Source organism: Antechinus flavipes, chromosome 3 (assembly GCF_016432865.1).
Source record: "Antechinus flavipes isolate AdamAnt ecotype Samford, QLD, Australia chromosome 3, AdamAnt_v2, whole genome shotgun sequence".
Lineage (NCBI taxonomy): Eukaryota > Metazoa > Chordata > Mammalia > Dasyuromorphia > Dasyuridae > Antechinus > Antechinus flavipes.
In genome coordinates this window covers 459,439,428-459,464,757 of record NC_067400.1, presented here as the reverse complement: position 1 = coordinate 459,464,757, position 25,330 = coordinate 459,439,428, and the positions used below count along the sequence as shown (strand labels likewise).

The window sequence follows — 25,330 nt, the reverse complement described above, 5'->3', positions numbered from 1 at the left end:
ATTTCTCAGTTTCAGAGATGTAAATATTGACATAGAAGTAGCTGGCAAAAGTGTAAAATGGAAGCAGAGGAGGCAGAAAATAACCTGGAAAGGAATGGAGGAGAATCTTTTAGATGGTACTAGACAGATCTAAGCTAAGTATGCCCAAATATGTTTTATCTCCCTATTTTTTGACACTTCCTCTTTTCTATGTTCTCCAATTTCACTGACTCAGAGCTGGAAGAGACCTTAGAGATCTTCCTTATAGTTGATCTTTCCCCCTTCTTCAGATACATGTCCATATTGAGGAACTTAAAAAGGCTTCTGAATGAATAATCTCCAGCATTTGCTTCTTTTCTCTTCTTGAATGCCTGTCCATAATGAGGATAGGATGGGGAACCACGGCAGTTGTCATTCCTGAAAAGCTCTGTCAGTAAATTTTACCTTATGCTGAGAGTCTCAATCTCCCTCCTTTTACTCCTAGATTTAGACTCACAAAGAACAAGTCCTCCTTTAACATGATAACCCCTGGAATAGTTGAAGACAGTGATCAGTCATATTTCCTTAACTGCTCCTCAAAGGTGATGGATTTGCGTTCCCATTATCCAAGTCAGCTTTTAGAGGGCTTCAGGAGAAGTGGTGCTACAGCATTGTCAGACAGACAGATCTGATTCCTTTGCCCCTTCTTTCTATTCAAACTTCTTCACTTTGAACTGCAATTTGCTCCATAGACAGGCCGAGTTCAGTGGAGAAGCACATGGACAACTAGCTAAGTAATTCTTCCAGAACATCAGATATTAGGTGGTAGAGCCCCATAATGGGAGAAAGATGAGGCAGAAGAAGCTTTCAAGCTTTTCCTACCTTAGGACTGCTGCTATCTTCATCCTTTTCACCTCTCTTACTTTCTCAATTCCCTCTAACACTAGCACCTTGAGCTGTTCAGGAAATCCTTTGTATACATGCTGAATGCTAAGAGGCAATGATTAAGACTAAAATGTCATAAAGACTTGATATGATTTTAAAATATCTTTTAAAAACCAGTTTACGCAGCTTGCTTCAATAATGGTTAAGTAAATAAAGCAATGTCATTATGCAACTTTTATTGACTAATGATTAAATATATCATTGAGATGGGCATTCTGATGACAGAGAAGGTGAGCAGGATAGAATATGAGTGTTCTGCTAGAAGCAATAACCAGATGTTAAGAAGAGAGAAAATTATACTAGATATTAGGAAATATTTTATTATGACAGTCTTATTGGAACAAAAAAACTTTCTAGGGAGAAGAACAAACATCCTCAGGCCTTAAAACATTTTAAAATGGATTTAAGGGAGAGGGCTTCAGAACATGTCAAAGAAACCATCCTACATTGACCCTACAGTGGGATGAACTGATGATCTCATGAGTCAGTCTTTTCCGTTTCCAATTTTTTAGCTCCCACATTAACAGTGCTCAGATGGCGCAAGAGGTATGACTTCACAAGACCTGGGGAAACTCCAATGAAAATAATACCTTTAACTATTCAGACATGTCTGCTGCTGCCCTGATGGGAATTCTGCCCCAGCTGCTAGAGCACTGAGGCCTTTGAAATGGAAAAGGAGACTATGATATGAAGATGTATTGAGTTTCTTTAGAAAAAGACATTTAGGAAGGAAAACAGATGATTTCATTGTCCACTGCAAAGGAAAAAAAAAGTTCATACTTCAGGTTCAACTGGACTTCTGAATATCAGCCATCTTCATCACATTTATTAGGATGACAATGTATTAACTCCTATATATGACAATTTAAATAACGCCCAGTTCTAAAATCCTTAAGACACACACACACACACACACACACACACACACACACACACACACACACACACACACACACACACACAAAAATAGGGGTTCTTACCCACTGGGTCCACAGATAACCAAAGGATTTGTGGATAGATTTCTGAAAGTCCACAAATTTGGATAAGAAAAATAATGCATCTTTGCTTTCATCTTTCTCTAACTAAAATTCAAAGTTTACTTAAGTTATTTAAAAATATCATTCTAAGAAGATCGTGGGTTCTTCATATTACCAAAGATGTCAATGCCTCAAATAAACAAACAAAAAAAGGAACAAAAAAACAAAAACAAAACTAATGTTCAGAGCTCCTGAACTCCTGCCTTACAGGAACTTTTTTTTTTCTTTTCTGAGGGCCTAAAAGGTGCTTGCCCTAATTTTTATTCTACATAAAGCATTTAGGCATAATGATAGTGGGGGAGGGGGAAGAGGAGGACTGGAAATGACATGTTGAATAAAACAAAGATCTGTTACTAAAAGCAACAGTCAAATATCCCCCCCCCAAAAAAAAAAAATCCCACACATTCATATCATTATATGAAGGAGGCAGAATGTATCCCTTTACTATTTATATTCCAGATTTAAGTGCATGGAAAAGTTAACATACCTTGAAAACTCCAGGACATTAAGAACTTCAAATATTTCCTCTTGACCCAACTGCAAGAGGAAAAAACAATCTACTTTTACCAATAATCAAAAATCAATTTCCCCCATTATATCCAAATCTCCATACTCCTCTAAACCATATGCATACTCCACCTTCATTTTCAAGAAATTATTATACAGAATTTGTGTTATGACAGCTCCCTCTTCTGTTCAAAAAGAGTCTTAATTTGCCAGCTGAGCAATCTTTCTGAAAAGAGTCATTAAACTCATGATATATTCCTGGCTAACAGAGCATTTTAGGGCCAACTGAAAACTAGACAACTAAAAGTGCTGCTCAAAAATGAAAGAAAAGAAAAAGTTATAGGTTATGGTAGAACATCTAACCAACGGAACAGAAATGACATATCCAAATAGAAATAGAAATCAAGGAGCCATTACAATATACATGGATAAGCAAACAAATAAATCAGACTCTTGAGTGGGTGGGTAGAAGAAAGATTTTCAGTTTTTATATCAGCTAAAGTTTTCTATTTGATTTTAGTTACTACAAAAAATAAAAACAGGTAAATAGGGTGGCAGAAAACATTGGGCAGTATCAAGAACCCTAGATTTTACCTCTGACTTAAGAAATCAATTATCTGTGTGAGCTTTGGAAAGCCTTTTAAACTTTCAAAAACTGTTTTTTCATTTGAATCTGATCTAATCATCTCTAAGTGCTTTATTACAGCATCTTTAAACATTCTTTGAAATTGAAATGCTTAAATGGATCAGATTGCTAGATGCCTTTCTTTAGTTCTTTTAAGACTGCATGAGTACCAAATGTTTTCCATTGTTATCCCAACTATCTGACAAGACACTCCTTTTTCAGAGCATTCATTATCCCACCTTAGCTCACTTCTCCAGTGTGGTTATTCATTGAATTACTCATACTTACCAAATTCTATCTCTCCTTTACTCTTTGGATGGCTTGCAACTTTATTCTCTAAAATTTTTGATATCCTATCTATATCTACATAATCATATGAAGCATTACAGAAGAATTTGATATTTAAGTGATTGATTTTTTGTTTCAGGGAGAATCCCTGAATATTTTTTAAAAATATAAGTCAGCTGTTTCTCTCATTTCATTCTGTGTCTAGTTCATTCTTCCTATCCATTGTCTATCAAAAGATGCAATGGGAAACTTTGACCTTTTTAAGATGAGATCTTTAAGTGATTTTTGTTTGACTAAGGCAACACTCAATAGTGAGTAAGACTAAATTAAGAAATGAGGTACAGAATGGCCTCTTTTACCTAGTTAAAAAAATAAAAACAAACAAAAACAATCTGAGAGGGGAAAACTTTCAGGGTTTCTGGCCAAAACAGAAACAACTGCTATTTACATTCATTCTGAGTCAAGGGGGGGCCCAAATAATGACCAAGTAGGACTTGGCCTGCAACCTATTGTTGTCCAATTGATGATAGTGATTTGGATTTAAGTCATGGTCCTTACGGACTATAGGCTACAAAAGGTTCAGGTCTCCCACTGCTTCTAGAATCATCTTTAGTTGTTCTGGATCTGAATGGTTCTGGAGGAGAAAGTGAGGCTGATGACTGCCCAACCATCCCTCACTTAAATCCAATTCACTTCTGTCTCTTGGCATCATTACCCTGATGTCCAGTCCTCTCTAAGGATAGACAAATAACCCCCTCTGGGAGTGGTACAGACACTGATCAGTGGGGCCACACAGCTTCTCCTCTCCTTTCCTTTTCTTCTGTCCATATATCATACCCTTACCTGCAGGTGCTCTGCCCAAAGGAATGTAAATTTTGATTGCTGAAACCCCACTAGATATCTTAGTTTATGGACCAAATTTCTTTCTCAAGAACCATGCCTTAAAACCCAAATCATAGGGGTATACAGCAAAATTCAACGAAGATTATTGCACCTTGCTATACATCAATACTATATGTCTGTTATTAGGGGAAAACTTTCCTGAAAGCATAGTAAGAATTTAAGAGAGATTTGTTTGATACAATGCCAAGTTCACAAGCATCCTACTCACAGCTTCTATGATAACTGAGTTAGGAGTTCTTCCGGTAAAGACAAAGCCAAGTTTTTTTGCTCCTTTCACTAAAGCTCCTTCATCTGTTGATAAGAAATCATCCATATTAATAAGGGTTAGAGAGATAATATTTATCATTATGATGGAACTATATTGGTACATTTCAATAAGATTCACACTACTGTAAGATAATTGATCTTATTTGATCAGTGGAAAACAAATGAGGAACTATAAAGGATCTAAGGGCTTTTTCAACCATTGGATAACATTTTGTATAATGTAAACAGTAATATGTTAAACAGTTCTTCTAGGAGTTGAAAAATCGGTTATTTTATGACCTGACACATTTCTCATATTCCTATTAATCATTCAGTGATGTGGATCCAAAGGTTTAAATCATATTACTATTTTGATTATTTGACTATCTTGTCTAGAAAACAAAGGCTCAGGGGAACATAATAACTGTCTTCATGTATTTGAGGGAAAGACAGTAATGTGGAAATGGGCATATGCTTACTCACTTTGACCTCAGAGGACTTAACAAAGGAAAAAGGAATGGGAGCTGCCAAGAGGCAATTTGTTTGAATTCATTCTAGTAAGGCTAATTCATTCTACTAAAAGTCATCCCAAAATGTATGGCTGCCCCAGGAGGGCATGACTGGTGAAGGTTGGGAAGAGGATATTCAAATAAAGCCCAGTTATCAGGTATGATATAGAAGGGATCTTTTTTCAGCTTATATATTGCATATATATATATATATATATATATATATATATATATATATATATTATGTATATATACATAATATGTATATATACATAATATATATATATATATATATATATATATAATATATATATATATATATAAAATGCACTGTACCAGGAAAAAACAAGGCAATAAGAGATCATTTTCTCTATGCCTAATAATAGGAAGACGCTCTCTCACACTTAAAATCTACTAGCAAAACCAGAAATAATATCATTCTCTCCCATTGTAGTTCACTTTTTCCCTTGCAGGACATAAGAGGACTTAACAACTGCTGCTGGGAAGCCAGGATGAAGAGAGAACTTTTGGGTATTCTGAGGGTCATGTTTCTGCAGCTAAGGTGTTGTAAAGTTGGGAATTAGGCAATGCCATCATTCTGTAGCACTGACACCTTTCTCACACAACTGCCCTTAAAACACAGAAAATATTTCTGGCCCTAAGCAAAGCCAAATAAAGAAATAAACAATTTTTTTCACATACAGCCTATACCACCAATCAACAGAATCGCCAGGAACCTCAAAGGCAGAATAATCATCTGGTGTAAAAGGTAAAGGTAGAATATCAAGTGCAACACACTCACCTGGAGAAGAGGCCTGGTAGTTGATAGTATCTCCGGCTTTCTCTGGAATAACAGTATGACAAACAGCCAGCAACGTGAGGAACTCTTGTATACATCCAGCAGTGGGCTACAAAGTATTTTATGTATTAAAGTCGGATCACCAAATTGTCATTACTTTCAGGTTTTAAATATGTGAGTGGCCTTCTACTGGGGTCAGGCTCCATCTCTGATCGCTATCCCACTGCCCCACCCTTGTCCCGATTGCCTCCTTTCTTGGAATCTGCTCTCACAGCCGCTTCATCTTGCTCTGGGACACCACAAGCACCAGCATCCTCTGACTTCTAGTAGCAAATATAAGCCCTTCTCCCCTGCCCAGGCCCTCTTACTTTTCCAGCTCCTATTTCCCCCCAGGCCCACCTCTGTGCCTTTGCACAGGTTGTCCCTTGGGCCTGGATAGCTCCCTGCTTCCTTCAGACCCCAGCTTCTGCTACAGGCCCTTCAGATTCTCCCCTTCTCTTTCCCCCAAGCCTCTAGTGACATCCTCTTTGGATATGACGTTTCATTTATACTGAGTGCACCTAAAACGTACAAGGTTCTTTACATGACATCTTCTCCATTAGACCATAACCCCCTTGAGGATAGAGACCATATTTTTGCCCTTCTTTATGTCCCCAGGGCTTAACAAGGTGCCTAACCACCATAGTAATATTCAGGGAAAGAAAGAAAAAGGAAGGAGGCAACTAAAATTTGTAAATGTAATAAAAGTGGATAATTCTTTTAAGACCTATGATGAGAACTCACCAGAAACAACATCATGACAAGAGAGCAGTCTGGCATAATGGAAAGAACTCTGGATTTGGGCTCAAAACCTGGGTCTGAATTCTACTGACCACTTACTATCTGTGTGATTCCAGGATAATTATTTAAACTCTCAGAGCTTCCGTTTTGTCTGTAAGGACTAAACTAAGGTTCTTTCTAGCTCTCACATGCTTTGCTTAGTGAACAGGTTTGTATCAAAACCCAACATTTTGACAAACATTAATAACTCTTGCTCAAATTCTTCTTATACCCTCTTCCTCACCAAAGTGCATAACTATGTCAGGCAGTAATTGATTAATTGTATTTCTGGGCAAAAATTAAATTCTACTTTCCAAATCATAATTTCACCACATAAGATTTCACTGAAGTAAGAGATTCTATGTAAGAAATTCAAAGAGAGCGTCTGGTGGCAGAGAGAGGGATAAGAATATTTTTATTTATATAACATTAAATAATGCCTACTATATGTCAAAAACTGTGCTAAGCAGTTCTTTTTTAAATATATTATCTCATCTGATCCATACAACAACCCTAGGAGGCAAGTGCTATTATTATTATTATTATTAGTCCCACTTTTACAATTGAGGAAACTGAGGCAAATAGTAGTAAAGTCATTTGCCCAATATCCTATATCTAGTAAAGCCATAATTGAACTTAGGCCTCCCTGACTCCAGGCCCAGCGCTCTATCCACTGAACCACCAACAAGTAAGTTGTAATAACATATAGGAGATTATAAGATACTTATAAATCTATAAAAGCTATCATATATACAGGTGTAGGTTGTAAGCAAACCCATCTCCTCAATTCTAAAGATCCTTAAATTATGAACCAGCTATCAATACCTTGAAGCTGCCCCAAGGGTGCGACTGTTCTTGTTCTCACCTTCACCTTCAAAGAAAAATCTGAAACAATTGTTTTAATGTATGCTGCACATCAAAAACACACTGCTGTTAGAGAATTGAGGAGAGATTCAGCAAATTTGAAAGGAAAGCCACAGTGAAGGAAACCAAAATCTATAAAAAATCTATTTTGGCTGGCAAAAGTGTTGGACAATTAGATTTTTGCCAGGATGCTGCCTCCACCTTCCATATTTTTCCTTCCTGCTTTAGATGCTGATAGAAAAAAGGTTTGATTTCCATGCACACACATATATAGTACATGAGATTCATATTTCAGCATCTGCTCCTGGAAGACTTCAGAGTTAGATTCTGATATCATCTTGCCACTTGTACATTGGCCTTCAAACTGGGGCAATACAACCATTCTTGGATAACTACTTAAGTCTCCTACATTTCATATTCTGTCTTCAGCCTTTCAAAGGGAGATCAAGAGAGCCTTCAGCTGAATTTGTTGCTGTTCTTTTCAGTTTGATAGATTACTTGACAGTTATTCAACTACAGATCATAGAACACCAGACCTTGCTTATCACTGCCATTCTCTCTCCAAGCTGTCATATGTCTGTTTTTATTCTTCTAACACAAAACACCCACTACCTTAATGAACACAGGGAGAAGATGATAAATGGTCAATGTCTGGAAAAAAAATTAGGAGGCTTTACTCTACATCAAAGTTGTATGGATAAAGACTGGGAGGAGGGAGGCTTGGCCAAAGCATACACAGGGATCTAATCAATCAACAAGCATTGATTTAGCATCTACTATATTTCAGGTTCTAGGAATATAAAGACAAAACTTAAATAGTCCTTGCCCTCAGAAAGCTTCATTTTATTGGGGTAGACAACACATACATAAATAATTCAGAAAGCAACAAATTGGGTTTTTTAAGCATTCACTAAGTGACTTCACTAAACTAAGCTATACATAAAACACATGCGATATAATTCTTGATAAAAGTTGACCCCTAGCATCTGGGAGAGGAGTCAGGACAGCTTCACATGAAGGTACAGCTTAAGCAGAGTGCTGCAGGAAAAGTTGGCTTCTAGGAAGTGAAAGGTACAAAGCAATGCATTCCAGGCATGGATGAGAGCCACAAGCAAAGCTCAATGATGAGAGACCACATGCTACATGTGGAGATCAACGTGGTTGGCTCTCAGAATAGAAAAGTCTAACCCACAGCAAAGCTGGAGAGGTAGATGGAAACCAGGCTAACCAATGACTGGGAAGTCAATGACAAGGCTGCAGAGTTCACAGAATACTGGGTCTAGAAGGTCCAAGTTCAAATCTGACTTCAGACCATTAGTAATTTTTATCTGCCTCAGTCTGCTCAACTCTAAAGGGGGAATAATAATATAACTTCTACTTCCCTGATTTCTTAAAAGAATCAAGTGAGATGATATTTGTAAAGTACTTAGTACAGCAACTGGCATACAGTGGGGATGTAATAAACACTTGTTTCCTTCCTTCCTTCCTTTTCTCTTCCTCTCAAAGCCAACAGGACTAAGAAGCAGGACACAGTGAGAAGGCGTGCTTACTTCTGGATCACATGTAAGTACACCAAGAGGAAAAAATAAAAGACATCCAGTCCTGGGAAACACTATAATGGGATGCATTCCTAAAAACAAGTAAGCTGGTCACGTCACAAGACAAAAAACAACACATGGGCAGCATTACTCAAGCAATGTTGTCAAGGTAGCCAGAGCAAAACTCTTGGCATGTAGGTAAATTGTCTAAGTGACTTATGGGATTGTGTGGATAAATGTCACAAAGAACTGAAATTCATGAGTGAACTATATGAACTCTGCCACATCAATGAGATCACAAATCTATTCAAGTATCAAAAAAGGAATGTCCTTGCATTTATATGTGATGTAGATAAAATAGCTTTACTGGATTATTATTTAGGAACAAAAGGGATTTCAGTGATCACTGCTTTTTATAGACAAGGGCAAACTAGTTGCTCAAGGTCACCAAGGAAGTTACCAATAAAGCCAATACTTGAACCCAGAATAAAAACATAATAGATATAGAAGTGGAGAAAACCTTGAAGAGCTAATCTTTCATCCACATTTTAGAAATGAAGGAACTGAGATTCGGGGAATGAAAGTACATTTTCCAATATTACCAAGTAATAAATGGTAGAACCAGGACTCACGCCCATTTCCTTTAATGCCAAATCCCATGCTTTTCCCACAAAATCAGAAGATTTTAACATTTGATTGTACTTGGGGTTAAGATGCCCTTTTCTCCTCCTCTTCCTCTCAATTTCCCAGGAGGGACACTGGTCCCTTAACAATTTAAGACTGGATACTACTACTGTTAAAAAATGAAAAAAAAAAAAAAAAAAAACACTCTTTGAAAATTACACAGGGGCACCATATGATATATATGTAAACATATTAACCTTCCCATTTAATAAATGTCCAAAAAATTCACTCAGAAGAATTGAAAAATTGCCTAAATTTAAGCCATAGCAATTCAAAAAGGTCAAAACCTATTTAATTCTAGGTGGGCACAGTGCAGAGTCTTACATGGCTTCTTTGGAGTCTGAAAATCTTTTAGTAGATAGACATTTCCTGTTAACAACTAAGAATCCTCTGGGAAGATGTGAGTTTTCATCTGCTATATGAGCCTGTTTACCCAATGAGTCATTTTCAATTTATTTGATAGCTTCCATAATGACCAGAGAAATGCAAGCGTCTGGAGTTTTCTTGTAAAGTCAAATGATTTCTATAAAACAGGCTTTGACAAATAATATAAGGGTGAAAATGTAGTGTGAATACATGATCTTTTCAGAAGGTTTCTGGCTTGACAGTTCTCTAGGGACCACAAAAGAAACAGTAACTTTACAAATACAAGTTCTGCTCTTTGTTTCATCCACATATAGAAAGTCACTGCTTAGGAATGTTATCAAAGGACAAGGGAGTTATTTTCCATGGACACTTTCTATGGAGTGACTGAAAGCCAGACACAGCCTTAGCCAGCAGTCCACATTTAAAAATTTAAATATGAGCTTAAAGAGACCCATGACGATGACCCTTCAGCAGATGGGAAATATTTCATTGGGAGAGAATAGCTTTTCTTAAGTTTAAATATTTTAAATTTTGTCCATGATTGGGTAATCCTTTACCCTAAAATAATTTCTACTAATACCTTAATGGAATGAAGGTTCTCTAATTTACAGAATCTGACCACTGAAAGGTCTTTTGCTTGGGATTCTTGCTCATGTCTTTTCATGAATCTTCCACTGAGGATTTATGATGCTTCAAGAGGACAGCCAATAGAGAAATAAAATAGAGTCCTTGCCCTCAAGGACTTTATGATCACTTCCTTTAAAATCATTTGATACTGATATGGGCTTCTGAGGAATCAAGGAATTTGATATTATTGAATACAATGAACAATTTTCCAAATGTAATTCAGTCTACTTTCTTCTCAATTTTAGGGCCTCTTTAGAGCCCAAGATTGTGTATAGGTATGTAAATGCTTATAAAAATTTTTTTTTGGGGTGGGATCTTTGGATCTGAATTCTGATTGTATTGGTACATGAAACTTTTCTTGAAGAAATCCCTTCTACCAAAACAAATCAGTCAACTTTACAACTTAGACTCTTAGTGAGTTACCTAAGGCAATGAAACATTGAAATTACTGGGTAATGGTGTTTCTCATTAATCTTGACTTTCCAATGTGAATGTTTAAACCTAAGGTATCAAACCTATGGGCCAAAGTGACTCCTAAGTGTATCCAGAACCAGATTAAAATATAATTAGGAAATATTTTAAACAAAATAAAAATACAACAAAACAAAGATAATATTAATAGATAGTTTTGTAAGTCAATATATACCTGCAGGGATCTTATATACAGTTTAGTTCCCCTCCTTTCTACTTTAATTTAACACCACTTATTTAGACCAATCTGTTTTGCATAGATTTCTCTAAGGATGCTTTGTAGTGTTCTGGATCACAATGTAATTAATTAGTACAATTTCATCTACAAATACAAATAAAATGAACTTCACCATAAACAGAACTTTTTGGAAAGGCTTTGTATATCTTTAATACAGGTGAACAGACATATTTGACACTTCATTTTAGAAAAAATCAGACACCAGGAGATCTTATCTTCTCTACATACCTCAGCCAGGTGTGTGACAATTGACTGTGACCCACTGTTGGAAACAATGAGAACCCACCTGTTTCTTTCTCATACCTGAGTACCTCATGCCTGCCATTTTCTTAAGAAGATACTGCATGCTAGCCATCCCTCAGCAATGCTGGGTGCTTTCCCTCTAGTGTCCCCAGACACAGCAGCCTAGGCAACACACAATTTTTTCTTGGCAGCTCATTCCAAGAGCACTTCATTGCTGGTTCCTACTGAACTCTCTGTTTCTTAAGGAGGTCCCAGCTGGTTTTATTGTGACCTTCCCTGCCACAAGCCCTGCTCTCATATTTGGGAGACATCAGGGTACAAACTACTCGCATCCCAGGAGCACCTTGTCTCAAAGTCCCTCGACTTGTTCCTTTTCACCTAGACTTATTTTTTTAAAGCTTCCTCATTGTGGCACACATAGGGCAAAACTCTTTATCTTAACTTCATCTATCCCTGCCCCTAAAGGATCAAAAGCTGACTTCATTTATACCTGTGGTTTTAAAAACCCTATGCAAAAATAAAGACCCTAGGTTATAAATGATAGAAAAATACTAAATGGAAAATCTGAAAATACCGCTCCTCTTTTCCCCATTTCTAGTCTAAACTTTGTAATGAACTGCTTGACTCTTCTGGGCCTCAGTCCACAGTATCTGAATCTGTAAATTGGGCTAGGGAAAAGATGAATTATATATGCTATCTTAAGTCTTTCCCAGCTCTAAACATTTCTTGATTATAAATAAATGTAACATTCTAGACTCAATGAAATGAGCATCAATGAGTATTTATACCACCCAAAAATAAGTGTAGAAACTGCCTTTTCTTCTTTTTTCCCCTAGCTTATATAAGCTAAACAGAAGCAAATTCTGGTACATACTTTGGAAGTGAAATTATATTCTCCCTTCTTACTATTCTGGGAAAGGGAGAGGAAAAGGAAAAAATTTATTTTCTTAGAATGCCCAGGAAGAGCACCCAAGAAAAACATCTAAGTTGTCTTGAGAAAGATTCCATTGATACAATGACACTAGGTATTATTTTAATTTTTAAGGAATTTTTAAAAATATGTTAAGTCTTAGCACAGTACATTCATATCAGGATATAAAAATTTCAGAGATAAAACTTTTGTCTTGAGTACATAGCTATAACCCAAGAAATTTCTCCCTTGGTGGGCTGCTGTAATGATCCTCTTCAGAATCTCATGACTCTTTGGTAAGAAATATTGTCATAAAAGCATATCAGCACAGAGAGCTAAAAGCACCTTAGGAGTCATGGACTCCAACTCCCTCATTTTATGGATAAGGAAACAGATTCAGAGAGATCACACAGATAATAAACAGAAGGCACATGGTTCTAACTAAGGTTCTTTGACTCTGAATCTAGTCTTTACACTGTAAAGTGAAAAGACATGAATTTTAAAAATGAACTGTGAAATGTTTCTCTCTTGTATTACATATAAGTAAAAGAAAATTGTTTAATTAACTTATGCAATCCTAGACTGATTTGTAGAATCAGGTATCACATATTTTAGAATATTGGTGATAGTTTTCCCTCATCATCCAGTCATCTTACCAAGAATGAAACTAAAGGCCAAAAAACCAAAGTCACTTATCAAGTCACAGAGATCATAAGAAGGAAGCAGAACCGATATTTGTTTTGTTTTTTTCTTTTTTTTTTGTTAGACATGTTAAAATATGTTAAATCCAATATGTATAAACATACTTATACAATTCTCTTGCTGCACAAGAAAAATAAGATTAAAAAAAAATAAAGTAAATGAATAAGAAAACAAAATGCAAGTGAACAACAACAAAAAGAGTGAAAATGCTCTTCAATTCCCACAATTCTCTCTCTGATTGCAGATGGCTCTCTTCATCACAAGATCATTGGACCTGGCCTGAATCATCTCACTGTTGATGAAAGCCACCCAGAACCAATGTTTGAAAACCTGCCGTGTAGTACTCTTTCTATCGGACCAAGTTGTCTTTCAGGTCTTCCATGGAAGTAGTACTCCTACAATCAACCTCTCTTGTCCTCAGGTTATCTTCCCCAAACTGGCAAGATACTCCATCTCTCAACTTCAAATCTTTTTAAAAATTGTTTTATTTAATTATTTCCAAATTACATGTAAAATATATTTTTTAACAATCATTTTTAAAAGTTTTGAGTTCCAAATTCTAGCTCTCCCTATATTCTTCCTTGCCCCTTGAAAAGAGAACCATTTGATTTCACTTTTACATGTGAGGTCATGTAAAACCTATTTCTATGTTGGCCATGTTGTAAAAGAAAATAAACATGTAAAATAAAGAATTGTTTAAAAGTATGCTTCGATTCTATTCAGAGATTATCAGTTCTCTCTCTGGAGAGTGGATACCACTTTTTTTTCATCAAGAGGTCTTTGGAATTAACTTAGAATCATTGTCTTTATCAGAGTAGCTGAGTCTTTCACAGCTGATCATTCTTAGTATATTGCTGTCACTGTGTAGACTTTCCTCTTTTATTTGATCTTTCTGGAATTCAAATTTATAGAAGTATCGCTGAATCACAAGGTGTACACTATTGTATAACCCTTTGAGCATAGTTCCAAATTATTCTCTAGAATGCTTAGAAAAGTTCATAACTCCATCAACTGGGCATTATTATCCCAATTGTTCTACATCCCCTCAAGCATTTATCATTTCCCTTTTCTATCATGTTAGTTAATAGATGATATTTCAGAGTTGCTTTAATTTTCATTTCTCTAATCAGTAGTAATTTAGAGCATATTTTCTTTTTTTAAGCAGTTGATTTCTTTTTATTGATATGTGCCCAATTACATATCTATATATCTTTTGTGACATGAAGGCACATGTCATATATGCATTATATATATACTCTAGAGTTATTCTTATAGAGTATTTATTTATTCTTTTAAATGCCAATTGTATTTTATTCTTTCCAATTTTGAGTTGCAAAATTTTTTCTCCCTTTCACCCTTCTCCCTAAGAAAGCAATCTAATACAGGTTATATATAGTTATATAGGTATAAACATTTCCATCTTATTTATATTGTGAAAGAAAAATCAAAACAAGATTAAACTATGAGAAAAAAAGCAAACAGCAAAAGAAGTGAAAATAATGTGTTTCAATCTTAATCTCCATAGTTCTCTCTCTGAATGCAGATGGCATTATCTATCTCAAATCTATGGGAATTGTCTTAGATCACTGCATTGCTGAGAAGAGCTAAATCTATCATTATTGATAACATAATCACATAATTACTGAAAATTCTCCTAATGTTCTCCTAATTCTCCTAACTTCACTCAGCATGAGTTGATATAAGTCTTTTCAGGCTTTTCTGATTCAGCTTAATAGAGTGTATTTTCATATGATGATGCATAGCTTTGATTTCTTCTTGTGAGAACTGCCTGATCATATTCTTTGAGCATTCATCAATTAAGGAATGGCTTATTTTTATAAATTTGGCTCAGTTCCCTATCTATTCAAGAAATGAGGCCTTTATCAGAAAAACAGGGGAAGGGGAGAAGATTTCCCCATAGTTTCTGCTTTCTTTCTAATCTTAGCTGTATTGGTTTTTTGTTTGTGCAATTTTTTTTTATTTTAATGTAACTAAGATTATCCATTTTTTATTCTATAAGGCACTTGTGTTCATTTTCTGTGTGTGTCTATGTCTGTCTGTTTCTATCTCTCTGTCTCTGTCGGTCTGTCTCTCTCTGTGTCTCTCTATCTCTGTCTATTTCCTTTTCCAAAGATCTTACGCTATTCCATTCTCCCATAATTTGCTTATGGTATCATCTTTTAAGTCTAAGTCACATTCGTATTTTGACCTTATTCTCTCTGCAATATTTGATAGTATTGATCTATTCTCTTTTTTCTCCTGAATATTCTTCCCTCAATTTTCCAAGAGGACTTTTCTGGCTCTCCTTTATGTCTCACCACTCCTCCTCATGCTCCTTAGTAGGTTCATAATCCATATTCTTCCAATTTTAACAAGTAGACTGTTTCTGTACATGTAATGTCCAGACTAGCCCTCTAGAGGATCTCTGGACAAGCCTTGGTCTTAGGTGGAGGAGTAATGAAGGCAGGAGAGACACCGGGACGATCTCTGTTTCTGTCTCCATCTTCTGTATCTCCTCAGCGTCTGTGTCTAAGTCTGAGTGTGCGAGTATGAGATCTCCAAGTCTCCAGTCCTTTCAGTCCTTAAATACCTCAGTATGATTACATCATTACCACACTAAATATATGCCAACTAGAGTGATTACATCATTATATCATACTGAGTATGTGTGAACTAGAGAACCATTATCTCATCAATCACACTGAGTAAACACCTTGCTGTAAGTATCCTTGCTTCAAGTGGAATACACTTCTGTATTCCACTTCTCAGTGGAAGTGACTTCTCTGACTTCTCAGGAAGGGAGGTGAAAAATTCCAAAGGGAAGTGAGAAGCCAAATCAGATATTTTTAGCAGGTTTCCTCTGGGCTAAAGGGTCTCATACCTCTCTCAGAATTCCCCCACTATCTGCGGCCCTCTACATGTACATTTTTTTGATCCTATGTAAAATTACTTAATTTTATCCAGTAACTAAGTTATGGTTCTTTGTCTTTGAATTTAGTTTAGAAATTCAACTGTCCTGTAATGATTAAAATTTAGAAATCCAATTCTGCTAACCTCTAATATATTCTTGTCTCAAGGAAATCTGCTATCCCTGGTGGCCACCAGAAAGTCTGGTCTGTTATCTTTACATCATCGTGAGTATCCTTCAAGAGTGTTTGATTTGCTAACCCAAGAAGTTTGGCCTTGTAGCCCTAACTTTGCAAGTGGACTCAAACAATGAACTTTCTTAGTCATAAGCGGGAAGGAGGGAATGGTTGCTAGCCTCTCATTCCCAATTTTCAAAGTATCACACTGTTTCCCATGTCTCAGCTATTACAATTCATAATCCTTGACCTCGTGATGCTGCCAACCATATAACCAATTGTATTATTTCCTCACCTATCCCATTCTGATCTTTATTTTATGCTTATAAAAGAGATCTGTGCCTCACAATCTTTGCCTAAACTGATGCAGCCATTCATCTGCTTTATTAACAAATTCAAACTTTGCTAATAAATAATGATCTTGCTCAGAGAGAACATGCCTTAGTTCACTTTTTGTTTAATTTTACTCATGATTCTCTCTTTTCATTAATCTCATCAGATTCCATTGATTCAATTATCTCTGTATAAATGACTCCTAAATCTGCTTACCTTCTCCTACATTACATATCTCCTGAACTTCAGTACCATATTTCTAAGAATCTGCTGGATATCTCCCTAGTCTTCCCACAAACATCTCAAACTCATCATGTCAAAAATGAAATTGTGTTTTCAATTACACCTAACCATTCCTCTTGAGGACATCACTACTCTTTTAGTCAAGCTTGTTAACAAGCAATGACCCTTAATAATTCCTGCCTAGCCCCCTCCCCAAAGGTAATGCTGTGCCAGTCCTGTTGACTTAGACAACTGCAACAGCCTTTTAAAAGGTTTTCCTGCATCCTGCCACCGTCCACTTCATCCCATGTTTCTCACCAATATCTCTGAAGCACCACGTTACTATCCTCTGCAAGAAGTCCCAGTGGTTCCATTTTCTCAAGAATAAAATATTCCTTTAACATTTAGAATTTTTCAGAAGTTGGCTCTAACCCATTCTTCCAGACTAACTACATGTTTCTCATCCTCATGCACTCTATATTCTAACCAAATTGGAATGCTTGCAATTTTCTCCATAAATCTCCATGTCTCTTCCTTTGCATGAGTTCATCTTCCAAAATTAAAATAGTCTCTCCTTCAAACAACTTCTTTTTGAAGCCCCAAGCAGTATTTAAGCCTCAAATAAAACATCATCATCTCCAACAAAAAGCTTTTCTTGATTCTGCTGTTTTTCTTTTTATCACTTCTTCAAAAAAAAATCTGTATTTATTCTGAATAAACTTTTAATTTGCTTATCTGCCTCTATGTTCCTCTGCCCTCTCAATAGAATATAAACTTTTGGAGGTTAGAACTTACATTGTTTTTGTGTCTACAAATAACCCCCAATTCCTAGAATATAGTAAATGCTTAATAAATATTTTCATACTTTCAGGAAGTAATATCACAATATAACTGTAAAGATAAGTGTGCAACTAGAATGTGAAAGACCTTTTATACCAGCATAAGGGTTAAGCATTTTATTCCCAAAGCAACAGAAAACCATTAAATTTTTTTGAGGAGAATGAATGTGATCAGATTTATGTATCTGAAAGATAACTTTAGCAAGCCTTTAAAATTTTTAAATTATCTTTATATCCCCAGGACTTAGCACCATGCCTGGCATATAGTAAGGACTTAATAGACGCTACTTGACTGACTGAATATATTACTTTTCTATACCCCATTTTTCTTAAACAATTTTTTTTTTAAAAAACCTATTTTAAGATGCTTCTTAAATAAGAATTCTTCAGGATCTCTATCTGATAAAAATAGAACATAACTGACATATTCCTACCCCTAAACCAATTACTTCACTGTGTAACATTTACATTCAAGGGCATACTATCATATTCAATGTTCCAAGCTGAATAATATTAACATAATGTCTCTTGCCTGAGGTGCTGATACATTTTAAAATTTCAAGATTCCAGCCCATCCCTATGTTTAGAATTCACAAAATTTTTAAAGTACATTGCTTTAGAGATGTACAGCATCAGCAATTAACTTGGCATCAAACCAAAAACTTACATGATCATTTTCAATGTTCTGTAACAATCTTGGGTCATCGAATATACATGAATCACTAGTGGGAGGAGGCAACTGACTATAAGGAAGAACAGAAAAAAAAATTTCATGTGATAAAAATATATTCTTATTAGCATGTGCATGTTTATGTTACATCAGAGCTCATACCTAGAAAGGACCTGAAGGCAACATCTGTCCATCCTTTTGCTACTCAAAAAAACTAAAATTTAAGTACCACTAGGTACTATAAGGGTGTAGACAACCATACAAAACATTATTACAGCCCCCAAGGAGCTAACAAGGCAGGGCACACCTGCCCTCAAACAACTTGTATAAACATATATTAAAGAAAAAAGACTTGGGTCTGTAGGAGCAAAAGGAGAATGTTATTGCTTGCATTCAAATCAGCTATGGCAAAAGATGAATAGCAGGACAAAGAAAAATCATAGAGATTATGAGAAAGAAAAGGCTAAAAAAGGAAATAAAAGCAAGCAAGAAGGTACTAACAAAACCTGAAATAATATTCTCCTATTTTTCATTTAATGTATCCATCTTAATCTAAGAAAAAAGTATCACGCCATCAATATTTCTCAGCCCACAGCGGGCATTCTTTTATACCTCCCTCCACCATTATTTAAGCCACAGTTCAAAAAGTATTATGATTATACAGTATTCTTAAAATATATAAATAAATCTTAAAATTATGTCCATAGACATGCAAATGATATGTACAAACAAGTCACCATTAATAAATAGATAGACAGATAAAGCCACATGCATGGTAACTTTACATTAGTTCTAACAGATAATCACCTGAAGTCTTCTGAGGAGCGTTCTCTTTCCAGCTCTGGAAAATGGCTGTCCATTAATGTGGGAGAAAAATGCATTCATTATAGAACAGTGTGAGCACAACAATATATTATAACAAAGGTTGAGTCAACAAATGATTTATAAATTTGCTGTTTATTGTATTAAATATGTAATAATTCTAATAATAGCATATACACACGTATATCACTTTGAAGTTGGCAAAATGCTTTACAAAGATTATCTCATTTGATAATCATAACAAACCTGGGAGGTGAATACTATTATTATCCCCATTTTACAGATGAGTAAAACTGAGGCAGATAGGGGTTAAGATTTGCCCAAGGTCACATAATTAGCAAGTGTCTAAGTAGAATTTGAACTCTGGTTTTCCTGCCACTAGGAAGCCTACAAAATCCTTTAGGCTCCTCATGACAAACTCTTACACACACACACACACACACACACACACACACACACACACACACAATACATGTATACATAATATACACATATTAAATAAACTAGGGTTTTCTGTCACCAATGGTTTCTATTAAAATTCCATTAAGTATTAGTTGAACATCTCTTCATATAAATAAGTATGCTTCTTCCTATGCTACTATGCAAAGGATCTGTGATTTTGTTAGTTTAGGCAACCCTTATCAGCAGTCCTGATTACAACCTATCTATGAGAGTGATAAGACCTGGGGAGTTGCCTCAAGAACAGGGAAGCTAAACAACCAATCAAAAACCATACACTATATAAAATAAGAGCAATAGCATCTGATTCCAGGTCATTCTGACTCTAGTCTACTTTATCCACTATCCCCCAAGTTACTACCATATCAAGGATAGATATACTTCATGAATAACTTTTCTTTTTTCACAAAAAAAGTAGAATTTCCAGGTATCTGTCAAAGCAACTAAAAATGAAGCAAAGTAAACCCAATGGAAATTTGCAGTGAGGTACAGAGAAATGATACTAACCCATAGGTTACTCCAGCAATGCTACATTTCTTGAAGGTCATAATATTGCATGTAAGGGTTCCTGTTTTATCAGAAAATAGATATTTAACCTATAACGAAAGAGAATAGCAGAATGGTCATTATTATTCAAAATTCATAATTAGTAAAATCTATTTCTTCTAGAACAAAGGCTATCTAAATTCAAAATCTGTAACCTGCCATGGAGTCTAAACAGGTCAAACGCTCTCAATCTTTTATACAGAATCATAACTTTCTCCAATGTAAGACTTATTCATACAGTAATGTGCCAACAAGAAAATGAACATCAATTCTAAAACTATTACAAAAACATAAGATTAGCAGACAACTCTATTCATCATTTCCTTGCTTCTAAATGACTTAATGGAAACATGTCATTCTATATTTTCAAATGTACAGATTCTATAGCTTCCTCCAAGTCCCACTTCCTTATCCCCAAGCCCAAGTCTCTAAAATGTTCTGCAATAAAATTGTACATGGAATGGATACTCTTAAAACCCTAAAAAATTCCATTTTTTTCAATCATGTGTCAAACATAAACATTTCCATAGCCATTTCAAGCATGGATCCTCCTCCAATACTCAATTCTAAAAACTTAGAAACCCTGTAACCTGGTCTGGGGCATAGGACAAGGAAATCAGATGCTCATTCATCAGTGTTCAGTCTAACTAAATAAGGTGAGAAAAATGGCAATGTTACAAAAGTTTCCAAGCTGGGGAATGTTTCCCCCACATAGGAAACGATAGTGATAATAATGGCTAGCATTTATATAACACTTATGTTACAGGCACTGTGGTAAGCTCTCTGCAAATATTATTTCATTTGATTTTTACTATAATCCCAGGTTGGTAGGTACTATTATGATTCTTATTTTACAGATGAGGAAACTGAGACTAATAGAGATTGAGTCATTTATCCAAGTTCATATATCTAATTAAGTGTCTGAAGATAATTTGAACTGAGGTCTTCCTGATTCATGCCTAGTACTCTATCCCCTGTGCACCCCATTCTGTCTTATGGATACTGAAGGCCAGTATAATGTGTTTGATGATTAATAATTTTGGAATAGCATTCAGATAGGCCAGATGTACTGTAAGGCTATCTAATCTGAAGATCCAATGATATGAAAATATGTAGTTATGTTCATCAGTAAGCACACTCAAGTTAGAGAGGGAAAACAAAGAAGTGACATTTCCAAAGATGAAAAAAATCAGATTTTGCTTTAGTGTTGCTGTTAAATGAAGGCTTTTTGATAGTGTCACTCGTTTGAACTCTCTCACACATTACAATCAAGCAATTTATTAAGCATGTATTAAGGACTTATAATGTGTAGAATATTGTGGTAGGCAGTTTCTGGAAATATACTGGAAAAGTAAAAATTATCAGGTTTCCTGACTGGCTCCACAGTCAGAGGAGTTTGATCCCAATTCCACTTTGATCTTACTATCTGTGTGACTTTGAGCAAGTTATTCAGCCTTCCCACCATGAGTTTATTCACCTCTAAGATGAAATGATTAGACTGAGTCCTTCCAAATCTAACCCTAAAATGCTGAACTACAAAGCAACCAAAAGTGATTATTGCAAAATTACAAAGAATAAACATAATTCTAAGAGATACATGAGAAAACACCTCCAACTTAGTCTTTTGGGGTTTTTTTTGTTTGTTTGTTTTTAACTGAGGCAATTGCAGTTAAGTGACTTGCCCAGAGTCACAAAGCTAGGAAGTGTTAAGTGTCTAAGGTCACATTTGAACTCAGGTCCTCCTGACTTCAGGGCTGGTACTCTATCTACTGTGCCACCTCGCTGCCCCCCAAACTAGTCTTTTGAAAATGTGGGAGATCTATGGATGTAGGTACATTGTAGCATTTATTAATCTATTCAGTTGACTTTTTCTTTTCTTTTTCCTCTTTAAAATATATTGTTACAGGTGATGTAACTTGGGGAGGGGAGAAGGGAGTGATACGAGGAGAAACATACACACACACACAGACACACACACACACATACATATACATATAACATATAACGAACATGTCAGAGTCAGAAAGGAAGAAGAAAAAGTACTATAAGAGATCACTTTTAACTTCCTGCAGGGGAAAGCAAAAATTTCAAGGAGAAAGTAATTTGAATTGAACTCTCACCAAACACAGACATAAAGATTGAGACAGCCTGAACAAATACACTGGGCCAGAAGAAGATGGGCTAAGTCTGATTTGGCTTGAATGTGGAGACAGTGAAGATTTGGATAAGGTACAGCTGGAAACAGAATCTGGCAAGCAGCTAGAATATTTTAAACATCAGGCCAAGGAGGTTGCATTGTATCTTATCAGCAATGGGGGAAAACTGAACATTCTAGAATGGGAATGGAGTAAAAATAGACCCATGCACAAAAAAAATTAAGAGATGACAATAATCTGGACTATTACAATATTACAGAAAAAGATGATATGATAGAGATGAGGAGACAGATATAGGGAATGGTCCTGATGTAGCTTCCAATAATTCCTGCTTGTTAACAATTAATAATGATGGCAGCAAAGGCTACTCAAATTTATATAGCAATTTGAAGGTTAATAAAGAGATTTCTTTAGGAGACCACTCTGTGGAGTGAGCAGAGCAAACATTATACCATTCCCATTTTATAAATGGGAAAATGGACATTCCACAGGGCATCTCCAATAAGAGAGGCAGATTAGAAAACCTCACCACATCTCAATGCTCAAACTCAAAGATAGCAGAGCAAGGTCTTTGCTTTAACATGGCTAGACAGATTAAAAGTCCATCTCTTCCTTTTTTCAGATGGCCACATCCTAGCTTTTGCTGCCTTTGAGGGGAATCATCTCCTGTAGTTAAGTTTGATTCTTCTCCTTTGCTTAAATTTTCCCTTTTGTCTTCCTCAAATGCTCCTTCCTACTCCCCATCCTCTTTCTGTAATTCTAAAAGAAAAGTTCTCACCTGTCCAAGCTCTTCATTCAGGTTTGATGTCCGGGCCATCGCAGGGGTGTCATTTTCCATATAATACATATCCAGGTCCTGAAAGAAATAGGAGGACATGGAACAAGTCAAGAAGTGCCACAGTAGGGAAAAGCTGACAATTCTTTTAGAAAGCCTACACATCATAGCTGACTCACTGGGGTGACTGCCACAGAGGAGGAATACACACACACACACACACACACACACACACACACACACACACACACACACATATACACACACCTATGTGTGTATGTATGTAAAATTATCACCAAAGCAATCATCTGAGAAAACATTCCTGAAGCTCTAAATCAATTCCATGATTTCTATTTAAAATTCCCTTCTGAAATGCATCTACCCACTCCTTTGCAAAGGTAAGTCTTTGGATTTCAAATATTGCATATATTATTAAATTTCTTTAACATATGAATAAGGTTTGCTGGATTTTTTCATTTATTCCCCTTTTTCTTTAAAAATATGTTTTTGTTATATGTGATGGCTTTCTGAGAGGGATGCTGGGAGAAATTTAAGCAATAGAAAGAAAAAAAAAGATGGAAATTAAATTTGTTTTTTAAATTATCTTTTCAAATATTTAAGTCTCTTCTGGAACTCCACTAGACACTATCCTCTTCAATATATACTGATTTCTAGGTCTCTTAGTAATGCTTTGGCATTTCTCTCTCTCTTTCTCACACACACACACACAGGAACCTCTCTATAAAATGATATATGGTTAATATACATACTTCATAATGACTAAAAACCAAAACTGTTTAGAACTTACAATCCAAGACACTATTTGCTAAGGTGGCTACAGTTTATTTCCAAAATGATTAATATGAAAGTGAAAATGTCAAGCTGACACTGTCCTGTAGCTGAAAAAACTTATCTTAATCATTTCTGCTTTGAATACTCACCCAGTTTATAAAAAGGGCCTGAATAAATTTTACAACTTCAAGAGTGACCAGAAGACTAATTGGAATGAGATTGTTATACAAGATGATAAATGTCAACAAATTATATCCAAAATTGTTGGAAATTCCCTCTGTGAAAGAAAGCCAATAAGAGAAAACCATATAGTTTGAGTTAAAGTTTCTATATAGTTTCACATACTGTCACATTATCTAAATGCATCATTCATGGACTTTGTGCTAGGAGGAAAAAATTAAAACTCAAGTTCTAATTTTAAAAAATATGAAAACATTAACTTTAATATTAAAGAGTCAGTCTTGCATCTCCTTCATAAAACATACAATTATCAAACTTTTATGCACCAACACATTAAGGACATTTCATTTTGTCAGCATAGAAAACATCTTCAATGGCAACTCACAAACCATCTATAATTTTATAGAATTATATGATATAGGGCAACTCATCCACGGTCATACAGCTAGTAACATTAGAGGCAGGATTTAAACTCAGGCCTTCCTAATTCCAAGGCTACTACTTTATCCACTATATCATTCTGCATTTGTTATAATGATTAATAAATATTTATGAAAAAATGCAAAATTAAGCCTATCCAATTATTTAGTAAGTTAAAAATTTGAAAGCTAGACTGAAAGATCTGAAATTTTTTGTATGAAGTACAATCTTCATTGACAAAAACATTCTGAAATAATAAGAATGCAACCCACTCTCACTAAAAATGTATTTCAAAACATTGAAGTAGGATTATAGGAGTTTAAAAAAAAAAAACAACTAATATGACTTTCCAAGTCATCCTGATTCCAAAATGAGCTTTTTATTTGCTATTCAATTCTAGATTTTGATATACAGACCAATCATAGATTCTCAAGAGCTGGAAAGACCTGAGAGGCCATCCAGTTGAAGTAATGTAAGCCCACATCCTTTCTATCGCAGCTCTGAAAAACAACCACTTGCCTCTATTTAAGGCCCTCTATGGACAGGTTATTTCTTATCTCCTAGAAAACCCATTTCATGTTGGGTCACTATAATTTTGGAGAAGTTTTTCCTTGAATCATGCTGTAATCTCTTCATGGCTTTCATCCACTGATCCTTGTTCAGCCCTCTTGTTTTCAAACAACCTAAGCATAATCCTAATCCCTCTTCTAAATAATAATTCTTCAATTACTTGAAGACCAATATGGTAACTTGC

At 35.5% G+C, this 25,330-nt stretch overlaps 1 protein-coding gene across 4 annotated transcripts in view; it reads right to left on the bottom strand.

Moving 5' to 3' along the window:
• Positions 1-25,330, bottom strand: part of ATP8A2 (ATPase phospholipid transporting 8A2) — a 769,397-nt gene that overhangs the window by 528,907 nt on the left and 215,160 nt on the right. For all 4 annotated transcript variants that reach the window (XM_051986556.1, XM_051986559.1, XM_051986558.1 and 1 more), the window contains exons 12-19: positions 24,126-24,253; positions 23,188-23,265; positions 20,215-20,303; positions 19,234-19,278; positions 18,424-18,499; positions 5,821-5,926; positions 4,472-4,554; positions 2,428-2,477 (exon numbers count right to left, since the gene is read on the bottom strand). In XM_051986556.1, the coding sequence (XP_051842516.1) occupies positions 2,428-2,477; positions 4,472-4,554; positions 5,821-5,926; positions 18,424-18,499; positions 19,234-19,278; positions 20,215-20,303; positions 23,188-23,265; positions 24,126-24,253 (655 nt within the window). The remainder of the gene's footprint in view (positions 1-2,427; positions 2,478-4,471; positions 4,555-5,820; positions 5,927-18,423; positions 18,500-19,233; positions 19,279-20,214; positions 20,304-23,187; positions 23,266-24,125; positions 24,254-25,330) is intronic.